Source organism: Dendropsophus ebraccatus, chromosome 5 (genome assembly GCF_027789765.1).
Source record: "Dendropsophus ebraccatus isolate aDenEbr1 chromosome 5, aDenEbr1.pat, whole genome shotgun sequence".
Lineage (NCBI taxonomy): Eukaryota > Metazoa > Chordata > Amphibia > Anura > Hylidae > Dendropsophus > Dendropsophus ebraccatus.
In genome coordinates, this window is record NC_091458.1 from 46,239,719 (window position 1) to 46,251,718 (window position 12,000).

A 12,000-nucleotide genomic window follows, 5' to 3' on the forward strand; every position below is an offset into this window, starting at 1 on the left:
AAAAATATTTCTAAGAACTCAATGTAAATTAAAAAACAAGACAAAAACAAAAATAAAATGTCATCTTTGCCCTGATACAGGTCTTCCCTATTTCAGTTTGGCTGGTGGAAAAAAATATGGCTTTCACGCAAAATCTCAGCACTCAACACTTCTTGTACAACTGATCATTGTTCAGTAGTTGTACCATGTTATGAAATTCATCATGGTACACTGGAATAACATACTGGAGTACTGGAGTTATCGCCAGGGGGGTACAAAGAGGGCTGGCGACGTCCCTGGTTGATAGCAGCTGGGGCATGTGGCTAACAGCCAGCATGGACCAATAGTCCAAGCCAGCTACTTAAAGCGACTCTGTACCCACAATCTGTCCCCCCCCAAACCACTTGTACCTTTGGATAGCTGCTTTTAATCCAAGATCTGTCCTGGGGTCCGTTCGGCAAGTGATGCAGTTATTGTCCTAAAAAAACAACTTTTAAACTTGCAGCCCTGTGTCAAATTGGCGTGGCCTAAAGTGTCTGTGTCCAAGCCTTGCACCTCCTCTCTGTGCTTCTTCCCTGCCCTCCTCATCATTAGGAATGCCCTGAGCAGTATTTTTCCTATTCATCACTGGAGTGAACACTGCACATTGGCCTTAACGATCCAGCACATGTGCAGTGTTCAGACAGGTGATAAACAGGAAAAATCCTGCCTAGGGGCATTCTTTGGAAGGGGGGGCGGGGAGGAGGAGGGACGGAGGAGCGGTGCAAGCCTAGGGCACACACACTCTAGACCACGCCAATTTGACACAGGGTTGAAAGTTTAAAAGTTGTTTTTTTAGGACAATAACTTGCCGAATGGACCCCAGGACAGATCTTGGATTAAAAGCAGCTATCCGAAGGTACAAGCGGTTTGGGGGGGATCAGATTGTGGGTACAGAGTCGCTTTAACCATTTAGATACCACTGTCAGAAACTTAAAACGGTATGAAAGTGCCTTCATTGTTGGTCCAGTGGGGGGAATCGACTCAAACAATGCCATTATGGGAAGCCGTTCCATTAAACAGACACTCCCAGGCCTCTGTTGGGTCTGGGTTGTTACCAAGGCTTGGCAATTGCTATAGGCTGCCTTCAGCAGCTTGTAGCAGTCGACTGAAGATAAGATCAGTCAATGCAGTACCTAAGTAAACATATTTGGTATCGCATGCAGAATCACCCGATCAATTAAATTATCATATTCCTGATCTCACATAAAAAATCACTGAGGTGCAAAAACCCGCCAAAGTGAAAAATTGCTGATTTTATGTTATATCCCATCCAGAAAAAATTGTTATAAAAAGTGTACAAAAGGTTGCATATAAGCAGGTAATGTACCGATAAAAAGTATTAAAAAAATTACCTCTCAAATAGCCCCATAGACCAAAAAAATAAAAACGGTTTAAGAATCAGAACAGAGAAATTTAAAGCACATTTATTAATTTTTGAAAGGTAAAATAAAAAAGTTATAAAAATAGGGTATTGTTGTAATCATACTGACTTTAGGAACAAAGATAAGTTGGGCTTGCTATTAAATATTTATAAAATGTCAGCTTCCTTTAGTTAGAAATATATTCTTAAGAGAATGCACTCCTGTTTCGATCACAATGTATATGGAGGAAAGGCCTAGAAGCACAGTTACAAACAGTAATGTATAGAGATAAATGTTTTATGGATAACTAATATGACAAACTAGTGCAAAATGTTAAGTCCGGTGATTTTAAACATTTGGCAGCAGGCAGGGGGGAACATAATAAACAAGTCTTACTCTCCCTGCGCCCCAGATTTGCTTCATTACAGGCTCCAGGATCCCCACCCGAACTCATTTTTCCTCAAGTTGCGATGTCGTTATGACTGGTTGCCCCATCAGCCAATCAGTGACTGCAGTGGTGTCCCACCCAGTCATTGATTGGCTGAGCGGGCGATCCATCAGCTGAGTTTCTGGAGCCCAGCTGGCGTCCCGGAGTGGTAAGACAGTGCTTCAGACCCATGGGGAGAGGTAAGTAAAGCTTGTTTATTATATTCCTCCCTGCCTCTGCCTCATGGAATTTTTTAAATATTGCAGGACTTCTCCTTTAAGCCACTATAAGAGACTGTCTCCGTGTAGTTTCCTGCGTTGTGTTCTTGCCTTGAAATCACACAGAAGAAACGTGCGCAGGAGCTCTATTTTAAACTCCATAAACACTGAACAGAGCATGAAATAATTTACCTTAAATGTAGCAAAGGCATCGGAAGCTATGTCGAATGTTGACATTTCCACATATTTAAAGAAGTCCTCAAACTGCTCCGAGTACAGGACAGTTTTGGCAAGCGGCTCATGACGGACACATTCACGAAGCATTATCCCACAGTGCAAAGCCACTTGAGGGGATTCATACCTATGAGGAAAGTGTTTATGTTAGATGTTACACAGCAGTGTCTTTCTCTTGTGCTATCTACATTCAATAAAACTTACAATATTATGCAAATACTAACCAAATGTTCCTCTTGCTCGTAATGGTGACACTGTTTCCTGGCAACCTTTAATAATAGCCAGTGTGTGCATATTACAGGCTATACATAGACCCCTCACTTCCACGAGACCTCCTCTTAGCTGGAGTCTTTGTCAGCTCCTCTACAGCTTGAAATTCTTCTAAACCTTTACTTATCCTTACATTTAATTCCTTACATTTCTACCAGTACAATATAAATATCAGAGGAAAAGGATGTGCTGATAGCTCAAGAAATAAGACCTAGAACCTACCAACCATAAATGAGACTTCTACCTTTTGTGGCGTTTAAGCACTCCTGCAAATTTTTTATGCCCACATATTACAGACCCTTCGCCCCTAATCCTGCTGTGTCATCTGTTTCATGACAGCTCTGCTGTTTTTATCACAGTCATGTGATCTCTGATCATGCACCATATTTCCCTCCGATTGCAAATTGTCTCGTTCTCAAATCTGTTATTCACCCCATGATGCATCAGAACAGCATGACAAAGACAGCTAGTGCTATCTCTGCCTGCTGGGAGGACAGTGTAATAATCCTCATCTCTATATATCCCTTAATACATGAAGAGACTGTAAGTGTAGTCAGGGAGGCTGAACCGTCATAAAATGTATTATAACCGTGTGACAGAAGATGCAGTTTCTTCTGATTTACATACACATCCAAGAGCAGTCTTTCCCTCCCGTTCATTTTGGCACATCCCTAGATTAGCTGAAAATGTCAACAAGTCTATTATAAAAATCCAGGGCGGGCAGGGTTTGATGCTAACATAAAAGAAGCTATACTTACCCGTCCCCATGCCCCCGCAGTACAGTGCCAACACTCACATACCCCCACTAGTCTCCTTAGGCTCCTGATTCTGCAAAGTCATCACCTAGCTCAGAAATGCCTGCTCAGCCAATCAGTGACTGAGGAGGGACATCTCTGCTGTCACTGACTGGCTGAGCGAAGAATTCCTGCCGAGTGGTGACAACACAGGAATGCGGAAGAAAGTGGACACCATCAGGGCTCAAAGGGCAGTGGCGCTCTGGGGGCAGGGGATGGGTAAGTATAACTTGTTTATTGTTGCCACCAACCCTGCCCACCCTGGATTTTTACTTTTCCGCAGAGTAAATCACTACAAATGTTTCTTTTCAGCATCAACGGGAATCAGAAGGGACTGCTGACACATGTATAATTTCAGCCCGCCCTTACAGAGGGTAATGGCTAAGTTTGCTGTCATACTGCAGTGCAGTGAATAACAAAAAAAATCAAGTTTTTCATTTAAGATGACGTGTAGGATCAAGGAAAGTCATATAAACAAGTTTTATCAAACTTAATTTGTATTTTTGTTACCATGATAACCTCCTCTAAGGGAAGACACAAAACACTGATCACTTTATGCAAATTATAAAAGTTAAGCTATTGCTCATTTGAAACATGGCCAGTTTTGCGTTGCCGTGCATGTTACTAGCTGATACAGCACCTGGAAGCAAATGTAATTCAAATGGGAGGCCGTGTTACTCTGAGGTGAGCGGGTGCACATGGGGGGGGGGGGGGGGGACTGGACTGCAGCTAAAGAAAATCACTGTATAGCTGTTTCTTTGACATTGGCGGAGTTTCACTTCAACACATCCTGTTCTTACTTTTTAAAAGTAATCGAAAAGAAAATGCAAAGCAGGAAATGATGGCAATATTTATCTTTATATGACTCTCATTCAACTTTGCTAACGTGCATCTTCATGTTGTTGTCCTTTACAGGGAACCTGTCTTCACTTCCATGCTGCCTGATTCACAAGTAATTTGGTGGTCCCCAGGAACTAATTCTCAGCCCACCTGCCTTGCAAAAAAACTGGGGAGATACCATCACATGTTTCTCAATGTCAGTGAGCCAGCCGGACCTTCCTCTGGGAAGGAACAACAACCAAGCCGGGGGGGGGGGGGGGGGGGGTCCAGTTAAGGAAACCACCTTCCAGCAAGCCACAATCAAAAAATGACAGGAGTTGTAAAATACCCCAGCAAGGTATCCATACACTGGTGTTAAGAAACGCGTGATGGTGTCTCCGGTGTGTTTTGGTTGATCTCCCTAAGGTCAACCATAATTGTCTTGAATGCACTTGCTAGGCTTTTCTCCCACTAGCCAGAGTCCTAGTCCACACTGATGAGGGACAAATACCCAGAAACAGCTGTGGCTGCATGGATGCCTTGCTGGGGTATTTCACAAGTTCTGTAATTTTTGATTGTGGTTTGTTGGAAAGTGGTTTCCTTGACTGGTGACCCCCTTTGGCTTGTTTTTTCCTTCCTGGAGGAAGGTCTGGCTATCTCACATGATGGTGTCTTCACAGTATTTTTGCATATTTGATTTCCCAGGGGCAATGTTCCTAGATTCACTGACGTTAAGAAACAAGTGATGGTATCTCTGCAGTGTTTTAGTTGATCTCTCTTAGGTCAACCATCATTCTATTGAGCCTACCTGCCTTGACTGATAGACTTCTCCCTGTCTAGATATGTTTTGCTGGTGGTTTAGGCAGGAAAGACAGATGCCTTTAACTTTAGCTGAAGGTGTTTACCAGAGTAATTATTATAGAACATCATTCATAGTGCCAAATATAGTTTGTGCCATTGCTTGGACGCATATACAACATGGAATGGGTGACACAACGGGATCTCTATGCTGCTGTACTAGTAAAGAGCTGTTGGCGGTGACTGATAAGCCACCAGCACATGTGGTCCATAGAGACTGGTTCTCTAAATAGGGTGGGGAAACTCTGGTCTATTGTTGCTTCTGGGAAGTCTAACAAAGTGCCTTTACCTGGGTAAAATGAAGTGTGAATCATGAGATTAAACCATAGGGATCTGATGTTAGGAGCACCATTAGTCCATGGTAAGACAATGTAGACAACCAATGAAACATAAGCTAAGCAGATCTATCATAAGACTATGCTGCCCTAGGACAGGTCCCTCTTCTCTTAGAATATAAAAAAAATATGCGTTTTTAGCTATTTGGCAACCAGAGGTGACCTGTGAATACACCAGACATGTAGTCTATGATTCTGGTGTATTCCTGACTCTCAGCGGTGGGTGACGGCTGGATATGTACATACACCAGGTTTATAAATAATATTTGGTTTATACTATGATCACACCTATTAGCCAACCAGCATACCTCTGTTTTGCATAGACCTTCTGGCTATTAGAGAAGACCTGTCCCAACAGTATGCTGCCCTTATGAAGGGTAAAACAGTTTCCTGATAGATCAGCGTTACTTTAACAGGGTTGTGTATTAGAGCATACAATGTCAATGTGTGACCTTTAATTGGTAATAGCATTGAGGTTGTGCCGGTCGCTTGTCATTCCATTGATCTAGGTCTACTACTATACAGGCCAACACCTAAGCTATGGAATTCCACAACAAGCTGAGTGGAAACTGGAATGATGAATGATTAACAAGCCAATAAAATATTAACAAAGCTACTTCCATTAAGTAAGTTTAACAGAGAATGGGGTTTAGATTGCCGCACTCCTCTGACTTCCTCGGGCAGAGATGTGACACTTGGGCTATTTTAGGAAGCAGTCCTTGAGCAGCATCCCTGATATGCTCTTACTTGATTAAATTACTGGATGTATTGGACTTACCTTTAGCAAATAAATAGCCTTGGCCTGCAAGGGCACTGAAACATACACCTGACTGTTCTTTCCCTCTGTCCTGCCAGGCATGCAGCTATACACCTAGAATTCAGAAATTCTGGATACAACCCAACACTTACTGAAATGAAAGAACATTGCCCACTCAAAAGAATTTTTAAATTCTGCATTATTTTAAGGGGTGCACACCAGGGCTGTGGAGTCAGTAAGCCGCAGCTCCAACTCCAACTCTGACTCCTGAATTTTATCAGGACCGACTCCGACTCCCGTTTCAGACTCCTGCTCCTTCATAAATGGCCAGTCATATACCAGGGGAGTTATTTATCACACTGGCTCAGCAGCTTCTCCCTAATGTCCTACATGATCCTGGGGCGACTTCTGAGGGAATAAGGAAACATATAAAGCAGCTTCTCCTGTGTGTGCAGTGGATGCAGCCAGTCTCCAGCCTCCATGTCCTGAACAACTCAGAACTAGACTAGATGGAGCAGGTGATCTTCTCCTCCTCCTCTATATTACACAGGATATCTTCATATTACACTGCTGCTCATATACAGTCATCCAGCATCCAGGAAGAAAATCAGTACAGATCTCCCCCCCCCCCACACACACACACACACACACACACAATGGGCTCTTCCAGCTCAGAAACAAACTGCCGAATAGTGACCAACAACTTTTCCATGACCACCCTTATCTAATAGGGCCAGTATCCTATTACTGATATATTCCCCGACCGCCCTTATCTAATAGGGCCAGTGTCCTATTACTGATATATTCCCCGACCGCCCTTATGTAATAGGGCCAGTGTCCTATTACTGATATATTCCCCGACCGCCCTTATGTAATAGGGCCAGTATCCTATTACTGATATATTCCCCGACCACCCTTATCTAATAGGGCCAGTGTCCTATTACTGATATATTCCCCGACCGCCCTTATGTAATAGGGCCAGTGTCCTATTACTGATATATTCCCCGACCGCCCTTATGTAATAGGGCCAGTGTCCTATTACTGATATATTCCCCGACCGCCCTTATGTAATAGGGCCAGTGTCCTATTACTGATATATTCCCCGACCGCCCTTATGTAATAGGGCCAGTGTCCTATTACTGATATATTCCCCGACCGCCCTTATGTAATAGGGCCAGTGTCCTATTACTGATATATTCCCCGACCGCCCTTATGTAATAGGGCCAGTGTCCTATTACTGATATATTCCCCGACCGCCCTTATGTAATAGGGCCAGTGTCCTATTACTGATATATTCCCCGACCACCCTTATGTAATAGGGCCAGTGTCCTATTACTGATATATTCCCCGACCCCCCTTATGTAATAGGGCCAGTGTCCTATTAGAATGTTGCTCATAATATATATTCATGAGCAAAACTTGTAAAATTCATATCAAAATTCAGTTCTACATTTTTTAAAGACTTTTTAAAGCTGGAGTCGGAGTCGGTACAATTTTTTCCGAGTCCAACTCCGACTCCAACTCAGACTCCAGCCAAAACTAGCTCCAACTCCGACTCCACGACTCCACAGCCCTGGTGCACACGCTACTGTTATTGAGCCTATTTCTCATTCTCTCCATTTCAGAGATGGCACCCCCAGCTGGGCTATTTGCCAGCAGTATTTACCCCAGGACGTCTTTATTCTTACATGACAACACCAATTCTAAGCCCTCATCCTCTGCTATGCCAGATAATTTACAGTATACTACTACAGACAACATCGGGGGAGGGGGGAGAAGGGTGTCATAGATATGCCTGCAAGTTGCTATGTGAGCAGAAAGGAAAGAAGAAACACAGCAATGAAGGAATTACATGACAAAAGCAGCCCTGGTCTACGCAGTGAACTGATGCTGATAATAGTGATGACAAGCTAGGTTACATTCAGGAGGCACCACTGTGAACACACTAAGAACACAAGTATTTACACAAGAGATGGCTGCCAGGATCTTTATGGTAGATAAAAGGTAACTCCTGATATACCTTTCAAGCACAGTGTGGAACCTATAAAGGATGCTCTGAATGCATGTACATAGTCTAGCTATCTCTCTTATGCATAACACTATCTAAGCTCCACCCCCACTACCTTTGTTCTGTCTTGGTCACTCTGTTACTAGAGTCGGCTTTCTCTTAACAACAGGCAGTGGACAAAAGACTACAGGAAAGGGAGATCTCTACAAGCCAAGACTTAAAGAGTCACTGTCGTATTTTTTTTTTTTTTGCAGAAATCAATAGTCCAGGCGATTTTAAGAAACTTTGTAATTGGGTTTATTAGCCAAATCTGCCATTATCTGCATGTAAAAAGCCTTTTCCCAGGTCCCCCCCTCCTTCCTCTTTTTCATCCACTCTGAAAAATCTTACAGGCACGGAGCTGGGTGACAGCTGTAATCTGAGCCCAGACAGGTCACTGGTGACTGTCCAAGAAGATAACGGGTGAGATATTTGTAGATTAACTCTTTGTTGTCCTGTTTTGGTCTTTTGTTTAGCTCTCTCCATAGGAGAACAATGAAGACAGGGGGGAGAGCTTCAAACTGCTTTTTCATGATAAAAATGCATTTTTCAGATAATAAACCCAATTACAAAGTTTCTTAAAATCGCCTGGACTATTGATTTCTGCAAAAAAAAATTTCACGACAGTGACACTTTAAGGCTATTTTAAAAGGGGCGGGGGCGGGGGGGGGCATTTTTGGAAAGTGAAACAAATTACAAATGTGCTAGAAATTACATAGGCTATCAAATTGAGGACAGTTATTTGAATTGACAGTGGCTATATAGTAACGGTTACAGATGGACTGTTAGTGTCACCCAGTTGTCTAAGTTATGCAGTTACTCATTTGATGCTCAAGTTTCAATGCTCAGTATCATTGTAACCTATTACTCACCCTTTGAGTAGCATAAAGAGGATATGTTGATGGGAACTAATATACTCCACTGTGGGTAAGCGAGTGCCAATTTGTCTTCTCAAGATATTGTTGAAAATCTGGGACACATCCTTCTTACCCTGCAAAATGAATTATTACACATTAAATATTAGATAGCAATGACAGAAAAAGGAAAAAGCAAAAAAGTAATTAAAAGAGAACATTGCAAAAAAAACAAACATCAATGTGTCTTTGTTTTGTCATGCTCTTGACTGGGTCTAAATAGTGACACACTGTATACTGCACATATGGGTTGATATTGGCACTAAGTAACCCTGCATCCTGCAGTCTCCTGGGGTCAGGAGTATTATTCCTCTATTTTTGCCTATATAATGCACACTCCCCACCACTATGCCTGCAGTGCCATCTGATTCACCCCAGCTCTGCTGCTTCCATGCATTTCATTACTATATTTGGGTCATACCACCTCAGATCAATCACCTTTTTTTACTTTCATGCTCCAAATTGCATCTCTCCCTTTCAAATCTGCTATCAATCCATGATAAATCAGCACAGCATCAAATAGCTTCAGCCAGTACCATAGTTTCCTGCCGGGAGTACTCATGCACTCAATGTACTCATCTCATATATCTATAAATCTATCTACATCTATAAATAAGCTGAAGTTGCCTATAGACTTTACACTAAAGATGGTCGACAGTATAGGGCGTATGGGAGCCTCCTGACTCTCCACCAACAGATGATGTCAGTGAAGACAAGGGTCGGGTAGGGTAGATTTTTAGTGCCATCATAACTGGGTGACACTAGCTGTATAATCATTAGTAACTCTAATGGGAGTTTCTGTCTCTCCCCACCCACCTAGGTGGAGGGTTTGTGTGGGACAGTCCATGCAGCTTCATATAGGAACTTTTTCTGGCTGTGATGGTGACCCCCATCTAAAGCACAGAAACAAATATCCAGAGGGTCACCATGAGATCACATGACCCAAGGAAAGGAATCTTCAGATAGAAAAGAACAACTAAATGAGCTAGCTAAACTATATATTTTGGCTGGATAATAAATAAAAAAAATAAACGAACAAACACTACAGTGGGCAAGAGTGCAAAACTGGATCACCAAGCAGCGGAAAAACAATGTCTGGTCAGATGAATCCTGGTTTCTGTGGCGCCATGCTGATGGGAGGGTGAAAACGAAAATGAACCCATCCTGTTGAATCTCAACAGTTTAGACTAGTGGAAGAGGTGTAATAGTGTGGGCAACCCTGGAACCTCTGGTACCTGTGGTGGACATCTGGACAGTGCTTACCATAGTAATTTTAAAAAAATGTCAAACAAATTACATGCAAAAGCCGATACATTGTATACGCACTAATATGTTCATGCAATAGATACTATATTGGAAAAACGATCAGACCCATGTGGAAGTGCTTCTCTGAGCATTTGAGGTCCATTCGGACGGGGAAGGGGAGTCCACGTATGATTAAACATATGTTAGAGGCACATCAGGGCAATAGTGGACACTTAAGTTTTGTAGGTTTAGCAACGGTCCCGCAACCCCAGGATGGGACAGATAGGCATAATGTGTTGTTATGAAAAGAAACTGAATTTATTATCAAGTATGACGCGCTGGGTAATGTGGGATTAAATACCCGCAATGACATCAACTTGTTATGAAACATTGTGTGATAAGTTATTTCTTATGTTTTTAAACTTGTATATATATGTTCACTTGTTCACTATGTATAAAGTTTTGTATATAAGGAGTGACGTGGGAGTCACGTGGTGGTCTGAAAAAGCGGCGTCTGCCGCGAAACTGCGTTCACCCGATTCCAGTCTTCCCCGCTCCTCACATGCCTAAATAAAGCCGATTTCTTCTCAAGCTAGCACCTGGTGAGTGCCATCCATTTACTTTCCTTTGGTTTTCTTACCATAGTAAGCATTGTGGTTTATTCCTTCAGGGTAGCGGTTCATCCTACAGCAGAAAAAAAAAACAGAAGACCACTACATACCTCAAAATCTATCAGGTGCAGATCAGCTATCAATGTCACCAACAGGCCGCTGTTGTACAATTCTTGTGCTAGCTGAGCCACGGTTTCTGTCTGGGGTTCTTTCTCTCCTGTACCACACAAAATTTCCTTTGTGGCTTGAAGTGATTTGGACACTTCTTCAGAAGCCTGTTACAAACCAACAAAAACAAGGTCACAAAAATATCAACATGTATTGCTAAATAATACACACAGTTATTTTATCGATGCCAATATTAAGTAAGTGAACTGACTCTCATACACAATTCTTGGTAAGATTTGCCCCTTATATGAGTGAGACAAAGCACGGTAATCCTGACAATGTCAGACTCCTTGCCACTGTTCTAGATATCAGTCAGGCATCTGGAGAAGCCTTTGCTGCTAATAGTAATAATTCCTTTATTTCTATAGCACCAACATACTCTGCAGCACTGTACAGCACTCAAATCAGTCCCCGTCACCCTTAGGGTTCACTCTCTAAATTCACCTATCTGTATGTTTTTGTAGTTTGGAAACCAAAAGAACCAAACTCGTAGCTTAAAATCCGCAGTGGATCCAATACGAGTGAAGCTACCCTTAGGTTACAAACCCACTTGCCGGATCTGCAGCGAGTCTCCTTGCTGCGTTTTTGCAGCGAGACTCGCTGCAGATCCTGGCCCTATACTTTCAATAGCAGATGTACATCCCTGCTGCGATTTTGTCTGCAGCCCGCCCCATTAACCCCCCGGCCGCCGGACATTATACATTACCCAGTCCCCGTTCCTGCTTGCTTCGGGGCTCCCGGTGTATTCACGGCCCGCCCGGCCAATCAGTGCGCTGCGGCGGGGCAGCGCACTGATTGGCCGGGCGGAACGTGCCGGGAGCCGCCGAAGCAGGCAGGAGCGGGGACCTGGTAATGTATATCCTGCCCGCCCCCCTGCAGCCCCGATTGCCCCGCAGCCCCCGGCCACACGATCGCCACCAT

At 43.2% G+C, this 12,000-nt stretch overlaps 1 protein-coding gene across 4 annotated transcripts in view; it reads right to left on the reverse strand.

Annotated features, from left to right (window-relative positions):
• CAB39L (calcium binding protein 39 like) overlaps positions 1-12,000 on the reverse strand; it is a 64,856-nt gene that overhangs the window by 17,964 nt on the left and 34,892 nt on the right. For all 4 annotated transcript variants that reach the window (XM_069970019.1, XM_069970021.1, XM_069970022.1 and 1 more), the window contains exons 3-5: positions 11,022-11,186; positions 9,014-9,132; positions 2,220-2,388 (exon numbers count right to left, since the gene is read on the reverse strand). In XM_069970019.1, the coding sequence (XP_069826120.1) occupies positions 2,220-2,388; positions 9,014-9,132; positions 11,022-11,186 (453 nt within the window). The remainder of the gene's footprint in view (positions 1-2,219; positions 2,389-9,013; positions 9,133-11,021; positions 11,187-12,000) is intronic.